Source organism: Diabrotica undecimpunctata, chromosome 8 (assembly GCF_040954645.1).
Source record: "Diabrotica undecimpunctata isolate CICGRU chromosome 8, icDiaUnde3, whole genome shotgun sequence".
NCBI classification, from domain to species: domain Eukaryota; kingdom Metazoa; phylum Arthropoda; class Insecta; order Coleoptera; family Chrysomelidae; genus Diabrotica; species Diabrotica undecimpunctata.
In genome coordinates, this window is record NC_092810.1 from 99,162,113 (window position 1) to 99,187,487 (window position 25,375).

Consider the following 25,375-nt stretch of genomic DNA (forward strand, 5'->3'; position numbering starts at 1 on the left):
TAATAAGAATAAACAGGTAGAGACTCAATGAAGAACCTTAATATAAATTAACCACCACTGGAAAACTTTTGGTCAATCCGACATAAGTCCTTACTTTGCGTTCCCTTATAAGCTATACGCTCTCTTAAACATATATTTTTCACAAGTCTTTCGTAATTCTCAGAAACCTATTTCTCTCTTATACATCTCCGTAGCTCTTGTCTAGAAACTGTATCGTATTTCTTCTAAACATCTATAAATACTAAATTAAATTCTCTTTTCTTCTATTAACTTTTTAAAAGCAAACAAGTCCTCCTCCCTGGCATAAACCTAAACTATTCTTTTCATATCGATGTCTCCCTCTTTAATTTTCGCTCCAAAGTTCTCTACCAAATTTTATCTTCTAAATTTTTCTCATAGTCCGAAAAATCCCCTTTATATTTGTACAGTAATATCATCACGCTCTCTCTCCTTGCATGCATCATTTCTTCCTCATATTCCTCAGATTAACCCCTTCCTCTTCAAAGCTCTACAGGTATTCCAGGGGGTCCTACTGCCTTACCATTCTGCATCCTATTTAAAGCCTCGACATTTTCATCTCTCGTTATTCCCGGTATTGCATTCTGATTTGGAGTCTGGCATCCTGTGTCTCTCCTCTGTTCTTCATTTAGCAACCTTTTAAACTACTCTTACTACAAATCCGTAAACTAATTTTTCGAAACCAGATTTAGATTTCTGCTTTAATCTATGCCTTCTAAGAATTGCAAGGCAAAACAGACGTTGATAAAGATGTTATTAGAGACATGGGAAATCTAAGATTGCATTCCACAACATATCTCCTTAACTAAGCAAAAATCCTTAGCGAATTCGTTTCTAATACTCATAAAAAGTATACCAGAATAAAAGGAAAAAGACAGTTAAGGCAGCTTATACGTATTTCACCCTAAAATTTCACTATACGTGAAATAAAATCTTAACTGTCCTTTTCCTTTTATTCCGGTATACTCTTTATGAGTACTAGAAACCAATTCGCTAAGTATTTTTGATTAGTTGAGGAGATATGTTGTGGAGTGCAATTTTAGATTCCCCATGTCTCTAATTACATCTTTATCAACGTCTGTTTTGCCTTGCAATTCTTAGAAGGCACAGATTAAAGCAGGAATCTGAATTTGGTTTCGCAAAATTAGTTAACGGATTTATTATCAGATGTCGCTATTTGCGTCCATACGAAGCCATGTTAGAATTGCTTCTTAAGACAGAAAAGATTTATTTTCACGTTCAGAGCGTCTGTGAATAGCCGTTCTAATAATCGCTTTTAGGGTGAAATACGGATAAGCGGATATACAGACGCACTATACGTGAAATCAAATCTTAACTGTCTTTTTCCTTTTACTCATACTATCTTTGATTTATTTCAACATCGGATCTTAACACTCTTCCATTAGCACCTTAATCTACCGCACGTGACTCAAGTTCTTTAATGACTTTTCTCTTGCTTTAACAATTCTGTATAACCTTTTTTGACCCTCGGATGTTTCCATCTCTTCATAAAACTTTGCTTAGTAGTAGCTACAACGCGCTTTACTTCTCTATTTGCTATTTTGCCCTATAAGAGATGTTTTTACTAGCACTTCCTCTTCTACTCGTATCACAACTTTGCTATTGGTTTTCCACCAGTCATTTACTCTTGAAGACTTTGCCAAATCCTTACCGTTTACTTTAGGTCACTTTACTTTTTGACAACTTTGGAAAATATAAATTAAATGTTAAATAATATAAATTAACTACTAAATATTTTAGTATTTAATATTTAATACAAATTAAAGCATCATTAAATATTATTTAAGATCAGAATCATTTTAAATGCTTATGCTGTAAATAAAGACCAGTTTCATTTATTTCTTAAATACGTATAACTAAAAAGAACCTGGCGATATAAATTTACCAATTTCATTTATGTATTAGCTGTCAGCATTATCATTTATTGAACCAAAAGATGCAAAAACTTTTTTAACACTTATACATAATATACCTTTAATCTAAATGTAGAATCAATAACACCATTGAAGCAATAAAGCGCAAGATTAAAATTCAAACAAAAAACTATATAAAAAAATATACTATCATATTAATAACGTTCAATTTAGCTGATAATAATCAATTAATGTTGATATTCTTTGTACGTAAGCTTCATCATTTTTAAGCTGAACACCAACAAGTTTCTGAACTTTGGTTCCCTGAGACCCTTCATTTATTTTCTGCAAATCATCCTTTTCAACATATAATAAATACGTAAACAACACCGCTTGGATAAATCCATATATAGAATACTTCTTCCAGTGCGTCCATAAGGTATCTAGAGAAAATAACTCATCCGAGTTACAGCCCAAAAGTTTCAGACTCGTTGAAAGTTCTTTATGATAAAATTTCAACAATTCTGTCAGATGAGGATATTCATGTGTGGAAGCTACAAAGTGCCAGAAGTAGCTTAGATCTATGACTGGTGAATGTAGAAAAGATAGTTGGAAATCAACCATTATTATATTTGACGGATGATCTCTATTCGTGTCCTAAAATAAAAAAAAATAGTATCCATAATGTTTTTAATAAAAAAAAAAATATTGCCAATGAAATTTCAAATGGTCAAAACACATGTATATACATAGCACGGGCTGGGTGAGGAAATAAGAACTTCCTCATCCAGTCTATCCTGCTTGGAAAAAGTAACCAGCATAAAGCTTCCTAGCATAGACACAGGACGTTACTAAAGAAATACCCTTGATAAAACCAGAACGGTAGTGTACACAATCTTTTAAATCTTATATTAGAACAAGTTGCCAAACTGTACAAGCAAAAAGATAAATAACGAATTTTATATGCTTATATCCAAAGTCTATACCAACAAGGTTTAGGGGTTTATTGGGGTAGTGATGCGTCTTAAACAGCCTCTCCTACTTAAATGTCAACCTCACCTTCACGTTGGTGAACCCTGTTATCACAAACGAGGCTTTAACGACCGACTATCAGCGGTATAACTGTAACACCCGGAATTAAGAAAATGTAATTCCATTAAGAATGAGAGGTGCCGACCCATCTTTTCCGAGGGATGTTGGCTGAACTGAGTAGGCCGCTAACCTCGTTTACAATGGTGGACACGACACATTCTTCTACCCCACCAATCCGTCTGGCCAGCGTGGTGGGATATGGCCAAAACCTTCAAAAACCAAACATGTCGATTGCAACAGAAACACGGAAGGTACCCCAGGTGCGTAGGAACTCTATTCCACAGTCCCACACCGTAACAACGGTCTGCCCCGAGGATTCTGGGAGGGGGGAGGAAGTCCGCTCCATGGCAAAAGATGAAAAACTCTACGAACTAGAAGAGAAATTGGGGAGTTTGAATTGGGACATAATAGGACTGTCAGAAGTTAAAAGAAGAGGTGAAGGATATGTGGACTTACATTCAGGCAACAGACTCTATTATAAAGGCAGGGAAGACTACATATATGGTGGAGTAGGTTTCTTAATCAACAAGAACAGAAAATCTCCAATTCAAATAATTGACAGCATATCAGACAGGGTTACATACATGGTCCAAAAACTAAAATAAAGATCGTGCAAGTTTAATGCTCCAACTGAAAAAGCAACCGATGAGGAAATAAATTCTTTTTACGAAGACCTTAAAAAAGCTATAGACAACAAAAAAGAATCCAAAATAATAATAATGGGAGACTTTAACGCCAAAATTTGAAGTAAGATTGAAGACTCTGAAAGCAAGATTGGAAATTTCTGATTCGGCACAAGAAACACAAGAGGAGAAAAACTCATGGAATTCCTGGAACAAGAAAACATGTATGTTATGAATACCTTCTACAAAAAGAAACCTAACAGAAAGTGGACATTGGTCGCACCTAACGGAATTACCAAAAATGAAATAGACTACTTTCTCTCAAACAACAAAGGAATATTTGAAGACGTCACAACAATAAACAACGTAACAACTGCATGATGACCTGCAGACCTTACAAACAGTAGCAATCCCAAATTTATCAATAAACTAAACCCAACAGTGCTCACTACAAAATACGAAGTGAGCTATACGAAGTGAGCTATACGAAGATAACTTCGAACAAAGCAACCCTAGAAAAGGAACCCTAGAAGATGTACTCACGCCACCCGCCGAAGAAAACTTTGAAAAACCTACGCTTCAATTAAAGAAAAAAACAAAACTGATGATAAAAACTTAAGAGATGAGATACCAAGTCTCCAAACATTACTAGAACCAGTTAGAGAATATGTAGAAAGGGAAAAGCAATTGTTAAACTTAGATCAAGTAGTGGATCTATTCGAAAATATAAAAGGATCAAAAGACATAATCAGAGTAATAAAATTGTACTCAGAAGACTCTCATGCACTTAAAAAGTTTCTAACGGTATTACATCCATACTACATCGACAAAAGAATGAAATCCAAAAGCACCAAATTATTACGAAAACTTGGCAAACACATAGGTTTTCTCCCTGCAGTGAAAACTTCATTATCGAAAGAAGATTCCGACTAATCGGAATTCCCACTAAAGAATAATTACATTCACTTCTCTGCTGTAATGGAACTTAAATGAGTTTTACAATCATTTTGAAAAACTAAAACATATTATCTCTGAAACACACCCATCTATTAAGTATCTGTCGACAGCAAACAAATTTTAAAAATTCTAACCATGTATATAACTTTCGTAATTATTCATGTTTTTATAATAACAGACTAAACCAAAAGATTGCCAGTGGAGGAGTAGAAATTTACGTGGATGAAAAATTCATGGGCACACAGTTACCAGCGACTTCAAATAATATTGAATTAATAACTATCGCAATAAATATAAATCAAAAGATTTATATATGTATATCCCACCAAATCAAACTATATCCCAAGAAGATTTAACAGCTATTCTGAAACAAATTCATTCACCCATAATTATCGTTGGAGATCTTAACTGCCACAATCCGATGTGGGGTTCCATAAAACTCAACCCGTAAGGACGAATTATAGAAGATATTATAACATCCCAAAATCTGAATCTACTTAACGACGGAAGACCAACCAGATTCAACATATAAAATGGCACATCATCAGCAATGTCAACATCATCAGTTCTGTCCACTATGTTAACATGGAACGTTCTACCCTACTTATATGGAAGTGACCACTACCCCATTATAATTTCTTTAACGCAACAGAAAACCACAAATATCGAATCGCCTATCTCAAAGTGGAATATTAAAAATGGTGATTGGACTAATTTTATCAAACAGATCGAACAGGACATTAACCAAACCAACTTTACACCACCAAACGATACTGACAAGTTTTTAAGTACATTTTGCAAACCATCACAGCAGCCGCAAATGCGTATGTAAAAAAACAAAAATTTTAAAGAAACATAAACCTCTTCCGTGGCGGACACCTGAATGCAGCCAGGCTACAAGAGCATATAAGAAAGCTTCCAATAGACTAAAGCATCATAAAACAGACGAAAACGTAACGGACAACAAAAAACGAAGAGCTGAGGCAAGATACATTCTAAAAAATAATAGAAAAGAATTCTGGAAAAAATTCATCTCATCTCTAAATACCTCTTCAAGCATAAGTACAGTTTGGAGAAACTTAAGGAAAATCTCTGGCAAAAACCAATCATATAAGATTCCTTTTCTAGCAAAAAATAACAAAATAATTAGTGATAGAAAAAAAATTGTAGATATGTTAGCAGACTAATACGAATTAAATTCCAGTGATGACAATTACACTGATAATTTTAAAATACATAAAAACAACGTAAAAAAACATATTGGGTTTCGACGGACATGAGACTCACAGCCTTACCGTTCCTTTTTCCTTCATAGAACTTTCTGAAGCCTTAAACTCTTTCAAACATTCGAGCCCAGGACATGACGGTATCCCCTTAGCATTTCTACTACATCTACCAGACAATGGGAAAAATTTATTACTAGACCTTTATAATTTTATTTGCAGTAACTTTCCATCAACTTGGTCCGAAGCAATAATACTACCACTTCTTAAACCTGAGAAATCCTGGACATCACCTGAGTAATACAGACCAATATCTTTAACCAATATTATATGTAAAGTGTTAGAAGAAAATGGTAAATAAAAGTCTGAGATGGTATTTAGAACAACAAAAACTCCTTATTCCACAACAAAGCGGATTTAGGCAAAATAGATCCACTATAGATAACCTAATAGACTTAGAGTCAGGAATACATGAAGCATTTGCAAATAAGCAAGATTGTATCGCAGTTTTTTTTTTTGATATTAATAAATCTGTCTGGCGATACAATATTATATCAAAATTGCATAATTGGAATATCAGAGGCAATATGTTAAAATTCATTTCCAATTTTCTTCAATCTCGCAGCTTCATAGTCCGATCAGACAACGTTAACTCAGATAAAAAAGTTCAAGAGAACGGAGTATCACAAGGATCAGTTATAAGCTCAACCCTTTTTCTAATTGCCATAAACGACATACTTCAACAATGCTCACCGATTGTTAAAGGAAGATTATACGCTGATGACTTAGTTTTATTTGCCAAGGGAAAAAACTCTATATATATTCAAAAACATTTAGAATAAACAATCAATCAGTTAGAATCATATTTTAGGACTATCGGATTACAATTTTCACCAACAATAACTTAATGTATTTTATTCACACGAAAACATAATACTCTAACTCCACATTTGAAGATATATAATCAAACCCTCAGTTTCACAAATAATATCAGATTTTTAGGTATGGTTTTCGACCAAAAGCTCTCCTGGAAAAAACATACAGAAGAACTTAAAAAATCATGCCAAACAGAACTAAATTTTATGAAAACTATTCAGTATTGAAAACCTTAAAAACTGTTCAAAACACAGCTCTACGAATAGCTGCAGGTGCGTTTCGAACGACACCAGTTGAAAGTTGACAATGCTTAACAGGAGAACCACCCCTAAGTTTACGATGCAAATACCTTTCTCTCTCATATGCCTGTAAAATAGCTAGTAATAAAGAACACCCTACTTATACCAATACGTTCACAGATCGATTTTAAGACACTTTCTCTACAATAAGACTAGATCCAAAATTGTACGAAAAAGTTAGAAGAAACCTTCATGACCTATAACTTGAATTTCCTGAAATTCACCCAACAAATTTCCTAACTTCTTCACCTTGGTTAATACCAATTGTCAAGATTAATACTATCCTTAGTATATATAAAAAACGTAATACTATAACAGACTTGATCAAACAATCATTCTTAATCGAAATAGAAACTTCATATAAAAATCACTATAAGGTATACACTGACACATCCAAATCTTTAGACGGTGTTGGTGCAGCCATCCTCACACCCAATACATCCTTAAAATTTAAATTCAATCCCATTACTTCGTCATACACTGCAGAGTTGTTTGCAATATTACAAGTAATTATCCACATAAAAGAGTCGAAACAGTCCCCGTCTCTCATAATAACCGATTCACTAAGATCACTTCACACTATCAACCGTTTATATACCAATAATCCAATTCCCTCACATATTAAATCAGAAATAGAGATTCTAAATAATAATAAGATCACTGTTGACTTCATGTTTGTTTCATCACATTCAGGTATACAAGAAAATGAAGAAGCAGATGAACTAGCCCACTTAGCATCCTTCAGCCAGGACTCCATTCCTATTAAAGAGATTTCTTCAAATGACTTCAAGTCAGAAATAAAATATAAAGTGTTAAGTGCGTGGCAAAATAAGTGGAGTGTATCACAAAATAAACTCAAGGAAATCAAACAATTCGTGAAACCGTGGCTCCAACCCACAGCGAATAGACACGACCAAGTGAGGATAACACGCTTGCGATTAGGACACAGTAACTTTACACATAAACACCTCTTTACGCGAACTGTGCCGCCAATGTGTGAAAATTGTCAAGTAACAGTCTTCGTGAAGCATATACTAACTCAGTGTAAAACATATGATGCAGCAAGAAAGAAGCACACTATTCCAAATAATATAAAGGAAGCCGTAGGAAAAAACATGAACATTAAAAACAAAATAAGTTATCTTAAAGACTCAGGACTGTATTAATTATTGTAATTTTTTCTAACTTTACAACAATATTCAAATACTACAAAATTTTGGTTGATCGCTCTACGAAACACTGCGAGAGGTATGGAATGGCTTTAAACACAAAAAAAAAAAACAAAAATCTTGATTTTCAGTAAGAACAAGATCGAAGAGGAAACAATAAAATGACCAACTTAAGAGGAAGCACTCAGATACAATTACTTGAGATGTGAGCTAAATGAACAATGAGACCGCAGTCTTGAAATAAAACGACGCATTGAGATAACCAGACGCGCCCTATTCTCTGCCCTTTTATATGCGATGTTATCGAAGAATGTGGAAAATATCATGGATACAACACGTAACAAACACGAAAACATTAAGGAAGATGAAAAAGAAAAAGAAATACTGATCACTATAAAGGAGAGGAAAGCTACTTTGGTCACATAATAAGAAATTAAAGATATGAGTTAATGCGATTGGTTATACAAGGGAAAGTCAAAGGAAAAAGAGAACCGGAAACGATGCACGTCCTATTTGAAAAATTTAACGCGCTGCATTGGAAAAACAAGAATAGGATTCTTTCGAACTGCTGCAGACAGAGTAAAATAAAATGGGTCGTGATGATCGCCAATGTCCTTAAAGGATGAGGCACACGAAGAAAAATATGCAAAGCCACAGTTATATAGTGACGTGAAAAATACTGATTATTAAATACTAAATATAGAGATAACCGATTTAAAACATTACAAATCTATCCATAAACAAGTGGTTCATTATTAACTTAAATTTAGAAGGTATTAATGATGACTTTTTTTATTATAAATATTTTGTTAAGTGGCAATTTACTTTGTTTTTAAATGTGAATATAAAAATCCTTAAAATCATTAAGATTTTTTGTTTGTTTTTCGATTTTTTATCGTGAACGCCACATTAAGTTTCAAGTAGACGACACATTTAACCGAATTTAAAGAACTTAAATAAACAAAATATAAATATGATAAAAGTACTCTGAAATTAATGGTCATCAATAAGATAACCGATTTAAAACATTACAAATCTATCCATAAACAACTTGTTCAATATTGATTTAAATTTAGAAGTTATTAATGATGACTTGTTTTATTATAAATATTTTGTTAAGTTGCAATTTACTTTGGTTTTAAATGTGAATATAAAAAATCCTCAAAATCATCAAGATTTTTTGTTTATTTTTCGATTTTTTATCGTGAACGCCACATTAAGTTTCAATAGACGACAGATTTAACCGAAATTAAAGAACTTAAATAAACAAAATATGAATATGATAAAAGTACTCTCAAATTAATGGTCATCAATTAAACATCATAATTCCATGGGCCAAATGCTCTAGATATTCTAATGAAGTACATACATTGTTTCAGGCACTCTTCAAAATAAAAATTCAGAATTCTTAGCATTTACAGAACAGATAGAGTTCCAGATGTTATTATAAGAGAAGAATGGGTTATAAACGCTGTGGAAATGACAGCACATTTAGGTAGGTAGGAATTAGGCTATAGGCACTAAACGCATAATTTACTGTCGCTATAGATTTCATGCATATAGAGGAACGGGAAGATCTCCAACATAGTGTTTGAATAATATAAAGAGGGTTACACAAATGTGAATTTACAAGGCACAAGATGGGTAGCACAGGAGATAACTGATGGAGGCCTATATTCAAAAGTAGACCATACAGGCTATGTGATAATAATGATATTTCAAATGCATATTTCCAAACACCCTAAGCGCGATATAAGAAATTCAGACACTCAATAAAGACCTATAAGCAAAATAAGCTTGTAGAATAAATACTGAAGGAGAACGACTGGGCTTGAAGATTAATATAGACAAGACGAAGGTAATGGTGGTTATCAGAACACGAAATATGCAATTAAATATAAGAGTAAACAATAAGAACATCCAAAAGGTTCCCAAGTTTAGATATCTGGGATCTGGGTAGTTGGATAACTGAAGATCTAGATACAGACATAGAGATACGTAGCAGGATTGAGCAAGCCAGAACAGCATTTACTAATATGAGAACCTTGCTAAGCAACAGCAGCCTTAACTTAACGCTTCGATATCGCTTTGTAAAATGTTACATTTACTTCATACTGCTATATGGTGTAGAAACCTGGACCATAAAAGCCAATGTGATGAACCGATTGAAGGCCTTTGAAATGTGAGTATTTAGAAGACTACTTAAAATTCCCTGGACAGGTCACACAACCAATGTCGAAGTAATAAATCGAATGGGCAGAGAACGAGAATTGCTGCCAATATTAAAAATAAGAAAAACTGCTTATCTGGGTCATATATTTCGAAATTCCAAGTACCAGTTCTTAAAGCTTATTATGGAAGGGAAGATAGAAGGAAAAAGGGCCATCGGAAGAAAGAAATACTCATGGCTTAAAAACATAAGGGACTGGACAAACCTCGATGCCCGTGCACTCTTTAGAGCCACACATGACTGAGAGTAGTATGCAGTAGGGCATCATAAGAAGAAGAGCTTGTAGAAAATAAAAAAGCAGAGAAAGCTGCACAATCAGCATCCTTGTCTCATAGAAGAGAAGGACTAACTATCGCGTAGCATAAAAACAAAATACATGCAATAATTAAATTCCGAGATATCTTCAATAGACAAACTAAACATTACAAAAATTTTAAAAAAATTGAGAAGGTATATGTAATAGCCAGAAGTATTTTGACCAATTTTGAGCAAACTTCATGTTTTCGTTTTCGAAAAACTCAAAAAAACTACTTTTTTCCAATTACGAAGCGGGAAAATTAGATATACAATTTTGTTAATTTTCTTACAGCATAAAGATAGAATCTTAAGTAATACTTATATGTATAGTTCAGTACAGAAATTTTTGAATGTACAGTTTTACCTGGGAATGGGAAAAAATAAGATGTTCCGGTTTATAATAAAGCTACCGGTACAAAAACCGAAAAAAAACTTTAATAACAACATATATAAAACTGTAAAAGTGGAAAATATTTACAATAAAACGTTGAATATTTTTGGCTTATCAATTTGGTCCTGGTTGGTTACTAGAAGTTTAGAGAAAAAAATGGAAAGGCACTTTCAAATATTTTATAACCTTTAGTAAATAACAGAATAAGAATAAAAGAAACGTAAAAATTAGGTAGACCCAGACGAGTGTTACTCTATAATGATAACATCCAACAAGGTGTTACAGATTATGGATTAGACTGTTAAAACATGTCATGTCAGAAAATGAAATACGCGAATTAATTCAGCAACAAACTTTAGACGTAACACCAGAAATTGGTAAATATATATAGAGCATTCCACTAGGGGCCAAAGTGATAATCCAAACTGGTTTGAGGAAAGAAAGTCTCGTTTTACAGCTTTTACGTTCTATGAGATATGCAAGAGAAAAATTAACTTTGGAAAGCTAGTTCAATCCCTTTTTTGTAACCCTTTACCGCTATTAAAACAGTTGGAGTACGGAAAACCTAATGAAAGCGTAGCTATTGAAGCATATGTTTCAGAAACAAAAAATATAATTTAAGTATATAATGTTTGTAAGTTTGGAAAAAGGTTATGGGTTTTTAGGAGCTTCCCTTGACAAGTTAGTAAGTGAAAATAAGATTGTGGAAGTTAAGTGTCCGTATTCAATCCAAGAATATACACCTCTAGGGGCAGACAAATCCATAAAATCATTTTATAGAAGTCACTAAGAATCGTCTGTGATATTTGCTGTACATTCGAAAATACCTTCAATAAATTAACTGATTTAATTTCTAAGTTATCAGATAAATTCTCATCGATTGAGAATCGTCTCGAGGCCTTGGAAGAACCTTCTCAACCTAGTTCAATGGAGTTTGAGGATTGTGTACAAGAAGCAAATATTCGTTATCAGTTTCCACGATTGCAGATTCAATAAAACCGTGCAAGCCCTCATTTACGTCCATTTTTCATATTGTAAACGGTAACAAGAAGCCTAGCCATTAAAGTAGTGTTGCCCAAAATCGGTCTTGGTCTTGCAGTCTTGGTCTTGTTCTTGCGTTTTCGCAAGACCAAGACCAAGACCAAGACCGCCTAATTTTAGCAAGACCAAGACCAAGACTGACCCTGCAAGATTTACGCAAGAACAAGACTAAGCCTGCGAGACTCTTGCGTCTTGCAGTTAGGACGGAGTGTCGTTTTAGCGAGTATTGTAGTTCGGGTATATGCTTAAAGACTATATGAGACGCAAAAAAATATGTAATAAACATACATGAAAATCATCAATCAAAATATTCATTAAAAGCAACATATTTGACACGTGCTCAGAGGTCATAATTACAATGTAAAAATAAAATATTTTGTACATTCTTTTCCAGCATACGATTTCTTCGCTCTGAAATTAATTGTCCAGATTTTGAGAATAGCCGCCCTCTAATCATAAAATAATCTTCCATTGCTACGCCGACAGTAATATCGTATCGAAATTTTTTAAAAATGTCACCTTAGCTAATAAAAAATATAACACTTATTATTGCGGACACCCACTTAATAATTCAACTTTTTTCCCATTATAATTTAGTTAGGAGGAATCTAAATAAACAAATCTTATCGGCCTAAGACTAAGCATTATTTCTGCTGAGTGTGCGATGAGATCATTCGGTTAAACCAAATTTGCTGAAAGAGCGCGATAATATTCAAACGTTTATTAATAACAGATAATGTCGCTTGCCGTGTAAACAAAATACCTAAATATTTAGAATAACGAAGTAACGATATATAATTCTCGGTTTGTTATTAGATACTTAGGGTATTGAAAGTAACGGACATTTTTATAGTTACTTTTTTGACATCACTAAACTTCATTTGACAAGTTTACAATTTGACATGGGGGACAAAGATTCAAATAGTTTTAGTCGGAGTAGTGAGTGTTAGAATTATAGATCTAAAAGACCTAAAAGCAAATTTGATGAGTTTTTCGAAATAATTCATGCATCCCAAATTGCTTTGTTTAAATTGTGCCTACATGGAAAGGTTAAAATGAAAATGAAAAACAGAAACACTTCACGTTTAAGGAATCATCTAATATCTTTTCACAAAAAAGAATTACAAATATTTCTTCCTGAAAAACCAAAATTCTGGTTCCTAAAAAAATGTTCCTACTACTTTATTTTGGTAAATGAATGTATTTATTAAGTAGATATCTCCTTAATTTAAAATAACTTCTTTTGATTATCATTGCTTTCTTACCCATTCTTTATTTTTTCAAGTTAGTTTTTTATATAAAACTAGAGCTAAGATTGTTAATAACATTTATGTTGCTGTAATAAGTGGAGATTATAGTTTGTTATCTTATCACCTAAAGAATATGTGCTCTTGATACTTGTATGTGGATTTTTGCCACGTACCAATCTTTTTTAAGATTTCCATTTCATATATGATGGAGGTCTATCAATACCTTTCTAGACAGAAAATGTTCTTTAAAATACAGTCAAGTTTATGTCATTAATTTGGTTTTTTTTGTGTTTTAACCATGTTTGATTGACTTTCGTGGGGCATCGTAGATAGCTGGGTTAGTTAAAGCATAGGCACGGATCGCTTAGATCGTGGCTTCAAACTCCCCTAGTCACGTTTAATAAATAGCAATAGGCTAATGGGTAACTGCAAGACTTGCAAGACTCTTGCTGCAAGACCAAGACCAAGACCAAGACCGGGAGTGCAATACCAAGACCAAGACCAAGACCAGGTGTATTGGCGCAAGACCAAGACCAAGACTGTCTAAGTCTCGTCTTGTTCTTGCATTTGGGCAACACTACATTAAAGAATAAATTTGCAGATAACGATAGACCATTATTTCTATTGTGCAATAAGATGAGGCTGTTAGGAACCAAATTTTGTAGAGTTTAATTGAAGGATGACTTAACTAAATATTAAATAAACTATTTGAATAAAGTGCGGGAGGAATTAGAAAAGCTTAAAGTACTTAATAATGAACTAACAATAAAGTATATTAATAAAGTTCCAACCATTATTAGTACTAACCATCAAAATGCCACAAAAAACTAATAAAATTGACAACAATAAATATTTTTTTAAATAATATTGCTTCTTTACATGATAAGTTTTCTGACCTTTTAATTAAAGTTTCGACCTAAGTTTCTGACCTTAAGATATTCATATTTTCGATATACATATTTTTGGGATGGAGTTCCTCTGAAATCGGTACGGGAAGTTAATGAACGTGGTGTTACGTTCAACCAAACATTAAGTTCGTCTACTCAAACAGCAAAAGTAGTAAATAAAGCGAACTCTGCTTTATACTTTATATCAAAAGCTTTGTATAGAATGTCTCCAGACTACAAAAGTTATGTCAGACCTCAATTAGAATTTGCAATGTCAGTTTGGTCACCTCATTTGTAAAGAGACATTAATTTATTCAAAGGAGTATAACAAATAGCTACTAAGCTACCTGTTAATTATGGAAGATTAAAAACTTAAATTATGAAACCCGACTAAAAAAGCTCAAGTTGTCTCCATTAACTCATCGACGAGAAAGAGGTCATATCTACTTATAGAATTCTTATTGGGGATTTTTGGGAAACATCAAACTTTTTTAATATTAACGACGATGCTAGACTAAAAGGTCATAACTATAAATTGAAACAGGTGTCTTTTAAAACCACTATAAGGCAAAACTTTTTAGTTAACCAAGTTTTTGAAAAATGGAATAGTTTAAGTGATGACATATTAGAAACTAATAGTTTAAATAGTTTCAAAAACAAGTTTGATGAAAACTAACAGGACATTATACCTAGTCTTATGTTAACTTTAATGTTTGTATTTTTTTTTCTTCTGAAAACTGTCAAAATGGTAAGGATATCTTTGGTATGATTTCTCTTCATTAGAATAAATTTTGAAATCTTACGTTTACTTTGTAACTAATATTTGTATTTTGATAATTTGCTATTATTGCATTTTTTTTATGTACAAATTCTTTTGAAAATTATTTTTATTTTTACTTTGTGGGAAAATTTGATTTATAATATATTATCTAGTTTAGTACATACACATATTTTGTAATTTGGGCCACATAAGCTCTGCTTTGGCTCGATATTATTGTATATTAGTAATAATGCTCAAAAGCCAATTTAATTCCAAGTACATAGTTAAAGGTATAAACACATATGCAATACCACTTTTCACATACTCATGTGGCCGTATTCCATCATTATAAAATGATGGAATAGGGAAATTGAAGAACTGAATAGACCAAATAGAACTATGCTAACTATATACCGCATGAACCACCCCAAATCATACATAAAACTCATGACACTACCAAGCACACAAGGAAGGAGAAGAACGGGTTGTTTTGGAAATATTACCCACTACTTAAAGACAAAAGAACTAGCAAAAAACAAAGACAAAAGTATATAGAGCAGCAATTAGACCGGTGATAGCATACGGAGTGGAAGTAATGTGTCCTACGAAAAAAGATAAAGAAAAACTAAGAATTATTACAAGAAAAATTATAATAATACACAGCTGAAACAAGAAGAATATACAAGACTAATGGAACATGAAATAAGAAATAGAAATAAAACCGAAGGGAAAGAGATAGCAAAATTTATTAATGAACAAAGACTGAAACCAGCAATAAACAGATCAAAAGGAAGACATTTTTGCATGTTTTGAATAACATTTTTGACGATTGACCATTTACCCAAATTTAATTCTCACAAAATATCAGATCATTTAATTTTTAACTATCAATAAAAATGTAATATATGATAACAAGTATGAATTTCACCGATATCACCTAAGTACCTACATAATTTATTTGTCGATATGAGTGTTTAGATAGCATGAATCATTTTTCGATGATGTGTGTTATTTTTCTAATAACAATATGTTTCTGCAAATGCGTAACTTTGTTTATTTGGTAAATCTACATTATACGTTAAACAAAAATAAACAAAAATCATTAAAATACGTTTGGTAATAAATTCACTGTATGATATACCATATATTATATTCCGATTGACACAAAAGAGCAGTAAAATAATATACATAAAGATGTAAAAGATATCTTCGCTTACTTGGTCGATTATTAATAAAGTTATCGGCATTAAATGGTAAAGCGTATTTGATAAAATTACTGTCTCTCAACTTTGCAACTCAACCAATGGATATAATGGTAGAAAACTGTAATTTATGTTAGGGTATGTTTGAAAATATTACAGAGTCATCATGTAGAAATCTACAATTAAGTTGAAAATTTTACCACAGCAGCATGCCGCATCTCTAGGATCAGAAACAAATTAATTAAGGGTGCAAACCAACCTTAAGCAGACTAAGAATAAGGTATAAAGAATCCGTAAATAAGTCTTATATTTTTGATATATCAAAAACTGTACAACAAAATACGAGGAACGAGACTGAGATAAAATAATAATAGAATAGAAGATGGAATAAAAAACTTAAGGACAAGAAGATCCGATACCATCAGTTACAAAGTGTGTTATAGAAAAAAATAAGAGTGGCAAAAAACCTACTATTCAAAAAAATGTAAGAGAACAGAAGAAACAAACAACAGAAATAGGCTGCTGTTCAGAGAACTAAAGATCATCAGGAAAACAACTAAGATCAGAATAGCCATGATGATTGCCAACCTCCGTCGCGGAAATGGCACGTACGGAATATAAAGAACTGAACAGGCATTAATAACACTGACGATCTTTTGTATACCGTAAAAGACAGACGTCTGGCTTTAAGATAATTTGCCAACGCACTATAGGTGCACAGCGCTATAAGATGAAGAAGCGAAACAACAAAAATAACGCAGATATAAAGAGTACATAGAAAAATTATTTCAAGATCAGATACAAGAAAATAGTTATATGAATAGTCCAAACCGAGACATAGGATAAGAGACTTTCTTTGCCATTCATCATAAACAATAAAGTAGTCAGCGTCCTTGGTAATGTTATAAAAATAGCCCCGAATCCTTCCAACACCAAATGTTAACAAGAAAGAGCTTAAGATGAACAAATCTCATCAAACATGGTTCTTTTCAGAGCCATTTCTAACGATAATTTCGAGGGAATTACTGATGACAAGTAAGTTCTAATTACACGGGAAATAGAAAAACGAATCACTCAAGCAAAGAAAGTCTTAGGATGTCTCAATAGTATACTGTGGAGTAAAGAGATAACGAAAGGAAGGAAATTTAATATATATGAGACCATGATTAAAACTACTCTTCTTTATGGCGCTGAAATATGGAGAATTAGTGAAAAGAACAAAAAGCGAATAGAAGCAGTAGAGATGGATACAATGAGAAGATCTTTAGGTATTTCCAGACGAGACCGAATCAGAAATGATGTAATAAAACAACGTATGGGAATAGAAGGAAATATAACTCAAGATATAGAGAAGAAACAATTAAGGTGGTATGGGCATGTTCAACGGATGCCAGCATCAAGACTCCCCAAAAAAGTAATAGAATGGCAACCGATAGGTCGACGGAAAAGAGGAAGACCCAGATTAGAATGGCAACACGGCGTAATCAAGTCCATGAGCGAAAGAAATTTAACAACAAACAACTGCGAAGATAGGAAGAGATGGTGTTTAGGTATCGGACAACGTCGAAAGACGTTTTAAACCGATGTATATATAAGTAAGTTCTAATTTCGCATATATATTTTTAAAACCTCTAAAATATTAATATAAACCTCCAGGAAACGCACCGCGACTAGAAACAGAAATGACCAAACATAAATAGGATAAACCGTGTTATTGAGATCCCTCACAAAAGATACAGCAGCGCTATTTTTGAAAGAAGTGACCTAACTGTCAAAACAACTGACAGCACAAACCAGGATTGCGCAGAAATCCTCTTCGTTGAAGTCCACAATTGCACAGCTAAAAATTTTCAGTCCGCAGTCTCAACTTAGAAAAACGTTTTTGAGAGTGAAACAGCTAGAATAAAGGTAAATGGAGCTCCCATTAACAACATTAGATATGCGGACGACACTGTGATCTTAGCCGAAAATATTGAAGACCTTCAGAGACTGGTGACCAGAATAGCGGAAAAGAGCATGGTCTAACAATAAATGTCAAGAAGACGAAATTTATGAGAATATCGAAAACTCAAAGAAATAACGAAAATCTTCTAATAAACGGAACCAACGTCGAACAAGTGAAAAAATATGCATATCTATGACAATGATTAACTACACAAATTATTACATTTAGGAGATCAAAATCAGAATAGAAAAGGCTAGAGAAAATTTCAACAAAATGAGAAGAGTGCTATGTACAAGGGATTTAAAATTTAAACTTAGTATTAGGTTGACAAGGTGCTATGTTTTTTGACTTTATTTCATGGAATGGAATCTTGGACCTTAAATGCGACATCAATGGAAAAACTGAAATCATTCGCGATATGGGTGTATAGAAGAACTTCGAAAATATCGTGGACAGAACACGACGCAAACAAAGAGGTTCTGAAAAGAATGAATAAAGAAAGAAAAAATTTAAATACAATTAAAACAAAAAAAATTACAATATCTCGGACATATTACACGTGAAGGGGAATACACCTTGCTCCAACTGATTATGCAGTATAAGATCCAACGAAAGAGAAGCATAGTTTCTGCATGAATAACGAACTTAGAATAAACAACACATTTTTTGAACACAAAGACCGACACAAAGATACATTTAATTACATTCGTGGACAAACATCTGTGATAGATTATGTTATAACCAACAGAGATATACATCCATCGAAAATAATCGACGTAAGATGCCTCAACTCAGCAGATGTAGGTAGCGACCATAACCTAGTATTATGTAAAATAAGAATCATCCTGAAATACTTTACACCCAAGAGAGCGGTGCTAACACAAACAAAAATCAAAGTCGAAGGACTAAATACGGAATCCACGGAAAACTTATACAGAAAAAGAATATCAGAGAAGATCGCTGCTAATGAAATATTAGAAAACGATAACATCGAGGAAAGCTGGGAAAAATATATAAACAATATAATTAACTCAGCAATAGAATCACTTGTAGAGACGAAAGTAACGAGCTTTAATATATCAAAAAAGAAAACACCATGGTTTAGAAACAAAGTGAATACAAAATGTAAACAAAAGAAGAAAGCCTTTTTATAATACAGAACACAACAAACACAACAGACATATAACTACTATAAAACTATAAACGAATCAGAAATGAAACGATTATACTTTAGTTAGACAATAAAAAGGGAACACTGGCTGAGCTTCTTAAAAAAAGCTGGAACACGACTTTTACAGAGAAAGAATTATGGAAAATGATCAAGAGGACAAAGAAAAGAGATAAACGAACTAATAAAAACGAAATACATTGAGAAGAAAACATGGGTAGACTACTTTCGATCCCTATTTGCTAAAGATGACGATAATGAACCACCAACACCAGAGGTGACGACAAACGAAGAAATTAATATTGAGGAGGAAGAGGTAAAGAAAGCATTAAGGAAATTACCACGTCTAAAGTACGGAGGACCAGATTTGACTAAACAACTAATAAAACTATTCTAAAAAATAATAGAATAAAAGAGAATTCCTTAAGAATGGAGATCAAGCATCCTAATACATCTCTTCAAAAGGAAAAACAAACCGTACCCGGAAAATTACAGAGGAATTAGTTTATTAAATACAACACTAAAATTAACAACCAAAGTGATAACAAATAAACTGAATGAAATTATTACACTAGCAGAAGAACAACAAGGTTTTAGATTAGAAAGATCATGCACCATATCTATGTTTCTTGGACCTTAAGAAGGCATTTTACCGGGTCAAATTAAAGGACGTTATCCACTTACTGTACACAAGAGAGATGCCTCTCTTGGAGGAAAAATCAAAACGATCCAAAATATCTAACAAAACAACAAAATAAAAGTAAAAGTGGTAGAAGAACTAACCGACCCTAGTGAAGCTGGTATTGGAATAGGACAGGGAGATTCCCTAAGTCCTCTATTGTTCAACCTGATTATGGATGAAATCTGCATAGCAGATTAAAATAATCTGCTATGTAGACGACGCAATACTACTCTTTCAAAGCGAAGATGATTTACGTACGCTGACGATAAGATGGCAAGAGACGGTTCCCCAATAGGAAGACGATCAGTAGGAAGACCACAAAAATGATGGGAGAACAACTTACTGGAGGCACATTAAAAAACAGACAGAGTCATGTTGGATCTCATTTAAGAGGTAATTAAGGACAAAGGCATGAAACAGACCTTCACACTACATAAGGAGTACTATGTTAAAGAAGGTAACCTCAAAGGTCATTTGTTCTCAGTGTCATCTCTTTATTGGATATGGCAGCTGCACGTGGCCAGACATTGACAAAAATGTTGTTGAACGATAAATATAATGTACGCTTCAAGAGAACAGAGGAATGGAGAGGAGTCGTATGTGTTCAGGAGGACTCCTAAAAATGATTTACTGGTGAATCAAAAATGGAAAGTGGTATGTGGTCAAAAGTGGTGAAGCAAAAGCCAGATAGCCAACCGCATTAAAACAATTGTAAAGCATTTACTTCAGATCAAAAATGCTATTTAATTCTTAACCAGTTGGTAGACTGGAATAAAGACAAAGCATGAAGAAATAGCAGACAATAAGCAAGCTTTTCGGTAAGCAAAACTTGGGGCAACCAAACCTTTTCTATATGATACGAGGCGGAATGACTCCTTTGAATTCCATGGACTGCAATCTAGTTGATTTTTTGTACAAGTAATTAAAAAATTTAGTAAGTGATTTACAAGACTTACCTTATATTGAAACAATAAATTGTTATTATGGCTATCTCCATGTAAAATGATTGCTTCTTGTGGATTATCATTTATAATACGTTGTAAAATATCAATAATATCTAATTTTTTTAGGTTTTCAACTTTTGCTGCCTGGATATGTTTTCCATAAGACTGTAATTTTTCTATAAGTTTATCTAGCCGATTATTAAATGAATCTCTGTAGATGTCTATGCTTCTTCCCAAAAGTGAGCTGTAATTTTCTGTAAGTTTGGCAAACTCCTGATATTTCTGAGCTTTTAGGGCAAAAGAAATGGAGTGTAACTTTGCAAGGCTTGTTAAGACCATCTTGATGTGACTTACATTCATGGGTAGACGTCTGTTAAACAGTTGATACCCCTTTCGTTTTATGTCTTCCAGAACAATAACTTCTTCAGTGTCACTAAGGAACGTTTTGTAGCATTTTGGTATCGAAATAAAGTCCTCACTTATATTCTTCTCTTTTAGAAATCGTTGATAGGATGACACCACATTTCTGTAGAAGTAAATTTCTCGTTTACAACAGTCGATTACTATTGGAGCTCTAGTTTGAAGATTCAGGCGTCCTATTTTAATAAAAAGATACAATACTTCGTCATTTTCCAGTATAACCTCAGCTAACAACGTGTCAGCCATGAATCCTTCCAAATTGTCTTCTCTTCGTTTAAAGTTGACTTTTAAATTGGAGGTTCCAATGGATTCTTGTATCCAAAGTAACGCCTGTTTAATTTGTTCTTCACTTAACATTTTAATAAACTATTTATTTGTCACGAATATAGAACAGTTAACTAACGCGTGTGAAATATTTCGTTAGTATTTTACTGATAAGTTATCTATTGTTTGAGAATCGTTGACAATGAATTATTTTTTACTAAAACAGTAAAATGTCGTATTTGTTTTAACTAAAGATCGAAACCCCTAGGCATGACGAAGGTCAAAATAAGCACAAATATTTACAAAATCAAATAAAATATTTTTGAAATAAGCAAGGTCCAAGAAAAAAATTACTAATAGGCTATAATTAAACATTATTAAGAAAGTTAATTTTACGTCTAATTACTATATATCATTTAAAAACAATTCCTGGCAATCAGCATAAAACAATTAACAGGAACATGTTTCTAAAAATTTTCCTATACTAAAGTAAATAAATCTTCAAACTACGAACGATGTAAATAAATGTACGCTGGAAACGTGTTTGTTCAGAGCGGGACTAGTAAATTAAAGATACAATATAAAACAGACAAACTTTGACAGATACATAGTATAGTATATTATACACCAATTTTTTAAATATGAAAATGATTTACAGGATCGAGAGCTATTAACCACAAAATAAAGTATGTATGCAGAAAAAAAGAAATTTTATAAAATTACCGTATTTGCGTTATTAACTTTCACAATCCGATGTAGTGCTGTCATCATTAATCTTGATAATGATAGGCTCAATTTGGGCTTCAATTAAATTTTCCAACTCCAACATTTCCATGGTTTCAGCAGAAATAGCCTCATGGCATAAATTTTTAACGTCATCATCATCATTTTGGCTTAACAACCCTGTGTGGGTCCTAGCCTCCCCAAGAATTTTTCTCCAGTCGTCCCTATCCATCGCCTTCCTCCGCCAAGCACGTATTTCCATATTTCTCATGTCTTCATCGATGTTATCTAGGAATCTTGTTCTGGGTCTTCCTCTTCTTCTTTGACCAATAGGTCTATCAAAGAGCGTTTTTCTAGCTGGGTCGGTTTGCTCCATCCGCATTACATGGCCTACCCACCTCAGACGTCCTATCTTTATGTGTTTTACGATATCTGGTTCCTGGTATATCCTATAGAGTTCGAAGTTGTATCGTCTTCTCCAGACACCATTTTCATTTACCGCTCCATTGATGCGCCTTAGTATTTTTCTTTCGAAACATCCTAACATGTTTTCATTGCTTTTTGTTAAAGTCCAGGTTTCTGAACCATATGTTAGGACTGGGCGTATTATTGTTTTGTAGAGTTTTACTTTTGTATTTCTTGATATACCTGTAGATTTAAAAAGGAGATTAAGCCCAAAATAGCATCTATTAGCCGTGCAAATTCTGCGGTTTATCTCTGCGGTAGTGTCATTTTCAGTATTGACGAGCGTTCCCAGGTATACAAATTCGTTAACTGCTTCGAAGACGTCATTTTCTATAACAAGTGGCCGTAGTGTTTGTGGTTGCGTACCTATTTTCATGTATTTTGTTTGATTGGTGTTTATTATTAAACCCATTTTTGTAGCCGCTTCCTTTAACGCTACGTACGCCTCTCGTACTGCGTTTTCCGTTCTCCCAACAATATTGATATCATCAGCATATGCTATGATTTGCACAGATTTGTTATATATTGAACCGGTAGTTGTTATTTGTGACGTACGTATTACTTTTTCCAGAGCTAGATTGAATAGTATACAGGAGAGTGGGTCTCCCTGACGTAGCCCGTTATTTGTTTTAAAAGGTTCAGAGAGTTCCCCCTGGATTCGTACTTTTTCAAGGGTTAGTTTGGTTAAACTTACCAACTGATTTGGTACTCCTAGGTCTATCATTGCTCCAAACAATTCTCTTCTATTTACAGAGTCGTGGGCTGCCTTGTAGTCTATAAATATGTGGTGCGTGTCTACACCGTATTCCAGTGTTTTCTCTAGAATTTGTCTCAGGGTTGAAGTCTGATGAATTGTTGATTTACCACCTCTGAAACCAGCCTAATATTGTCCTATTATTCGCTCTGCATATGGTGCCATACGATGGCATAGTATATTGGAGAATATTTTATACGCTGCATTTAGGGATGAGGAGCGTAATTCCTCGATGGTTAGAGCATTCAAAGATATCTCCCTTTTTGTGTATGGTGCAAAGTATTCCAATATTCCAATCACTGGGAAGGGACTTCTGTATCCATATTTCTTTTATAAGCTGCTGTAGCGCTATTATGATATCGTGGCCACCTTCTTTATATAATTCCGCTGCGAGATTATCTATTCCGGGTGATTTGTTTCTGGCTAGTTTGTTTACAGCGTCTTTAACTTCCAGGATCGTTGGTGGATCATCCTTCCTCTCGTCTGCTCCGCTTACCTCGCAGCTTTTTCTTCCGTGTTTTCTTCTTCTTCCTCTATATTAAGTATCTGGTTAAAATATTCCGTCCATCGGTTTAGTACGTCTGTTCTTGTTGTTAAGAGATCGCCATTTAAACTTCTACATTGATTTGTGTTTGCCTTAAATTCTTTTCTGTTGATGTTAACTTTCTTATAGAATGTTCTGAATTATTTCTCTCTATTGAAGTTTTCTATATATTGAAGTTCCTTTTTTAAGTGGTTTCGTTTCTTCATTCTGTGTATTTTCTTTTCTTCTCTTCTCTTTGTCTGGTAATTCTCTATACTTGTTCTAGTTTTTAACTTTAATTTTTAACGTCAGCAAATTTAAATGTTGTGTTATTGGCTGAGCGAAGATGCAGGTGTGTTTGTCCTTACACCTTGTCCTGATGCCTTTGTTTCACGCACCAGTCATAGGACGCTGGTTTTTTCCCTTGAGGAACAAGTTTTGTCCTTAGACAAATAGGTTCACTTTGTATACTTCTTTGAAGGGCCACTCAGAAAACTGGAACAAATAAAAGTTTCGCAAAGAACTTTTCAGCAAGTCTACTTAAACAATTACCGCAACGTATTTTGGACGCCGATAACTTGCTTACGATAGCTGATTTATGAAATTTAGTTTGAATTTATGTGTAAAAACTGGATAACTTGTCGGTAATACAATATTGACACAAACTAAGTAAACTTATGAATATACCGACTGTATTAAACCTTCCAAGTTGCGGCTAGCGCGAACAAGAGCCTAGCGCTCATCCAATGCTGGATTCGAACTGACCTCCACTCACTCCCTTCAGTCAGAAATCCCCCTTCTGATCCCAGACGTATATAAAGGATATGTTTACATTTAAATTACCTTCGACTCTCCTTTCATTGGTAAAACTACCTGAGAAGGGCATTTTTCAACTTTTTTTACTATTGGGAATTTTCGAATGACTCAAACCGATACTTTGGAAATTATTTATCTTTTCATTGTTATGATTCTTTGACGATTTTAGAAGCTTATGTCTAGAATTTATTTGAATGCAAGCTATTGGCGCCGTACAGATTATTAGATGGTACAAAAATATTTTAGAATTCTAAAACTAATATACAGTGTGATGATATGATGATATGATACAAAATTAAATAAAAATATTAAATATTATTGTTACGCAACAATTGGCAGCAACATGATTCTTGACTTGCGCCCATACAAGCTCTATTAGATTGAGTTTGCAGTGGTACGGTGGCAACCTGAACTCACCGTTTCCTTATCAGAGGTAGTCATTAGATAATCATTTTCTATCCTTACGTATAGTACCACAGGCA

General features: G+C 33.5%; 1 protein-coding gene across 1 annotated transcript; it reads right to left on the minus strand.

Moving 5' to 3' along the window:
* Positions 1-1,107: 1,107 nt before the first annotated feature.
* On the minus strand, positions 1,108-21,905 carry LOC140447796 (uncharacterized). Its single transcript, XM_072540653.1, has 2 exons — positions 20,941-21,905; positions 1,108-2,549 (listed from the first exon to the last, which is right to left on the minus strand). The coding sequence occupies exons 1-2, from the start codon at positions 21,703-21,705 to the stop codon at positions 2,118-2,120; spliced, it is 1,197 nt and encodes a 398-aa protein (XP_072396754.1). The 5' UTR covers positions 21,706-21,905; the 3' UTR covers positions 1,108-2,117.
* Between the last annotated feature and the right edge of the window lie 3,470 nt (positions 21,906-25,375).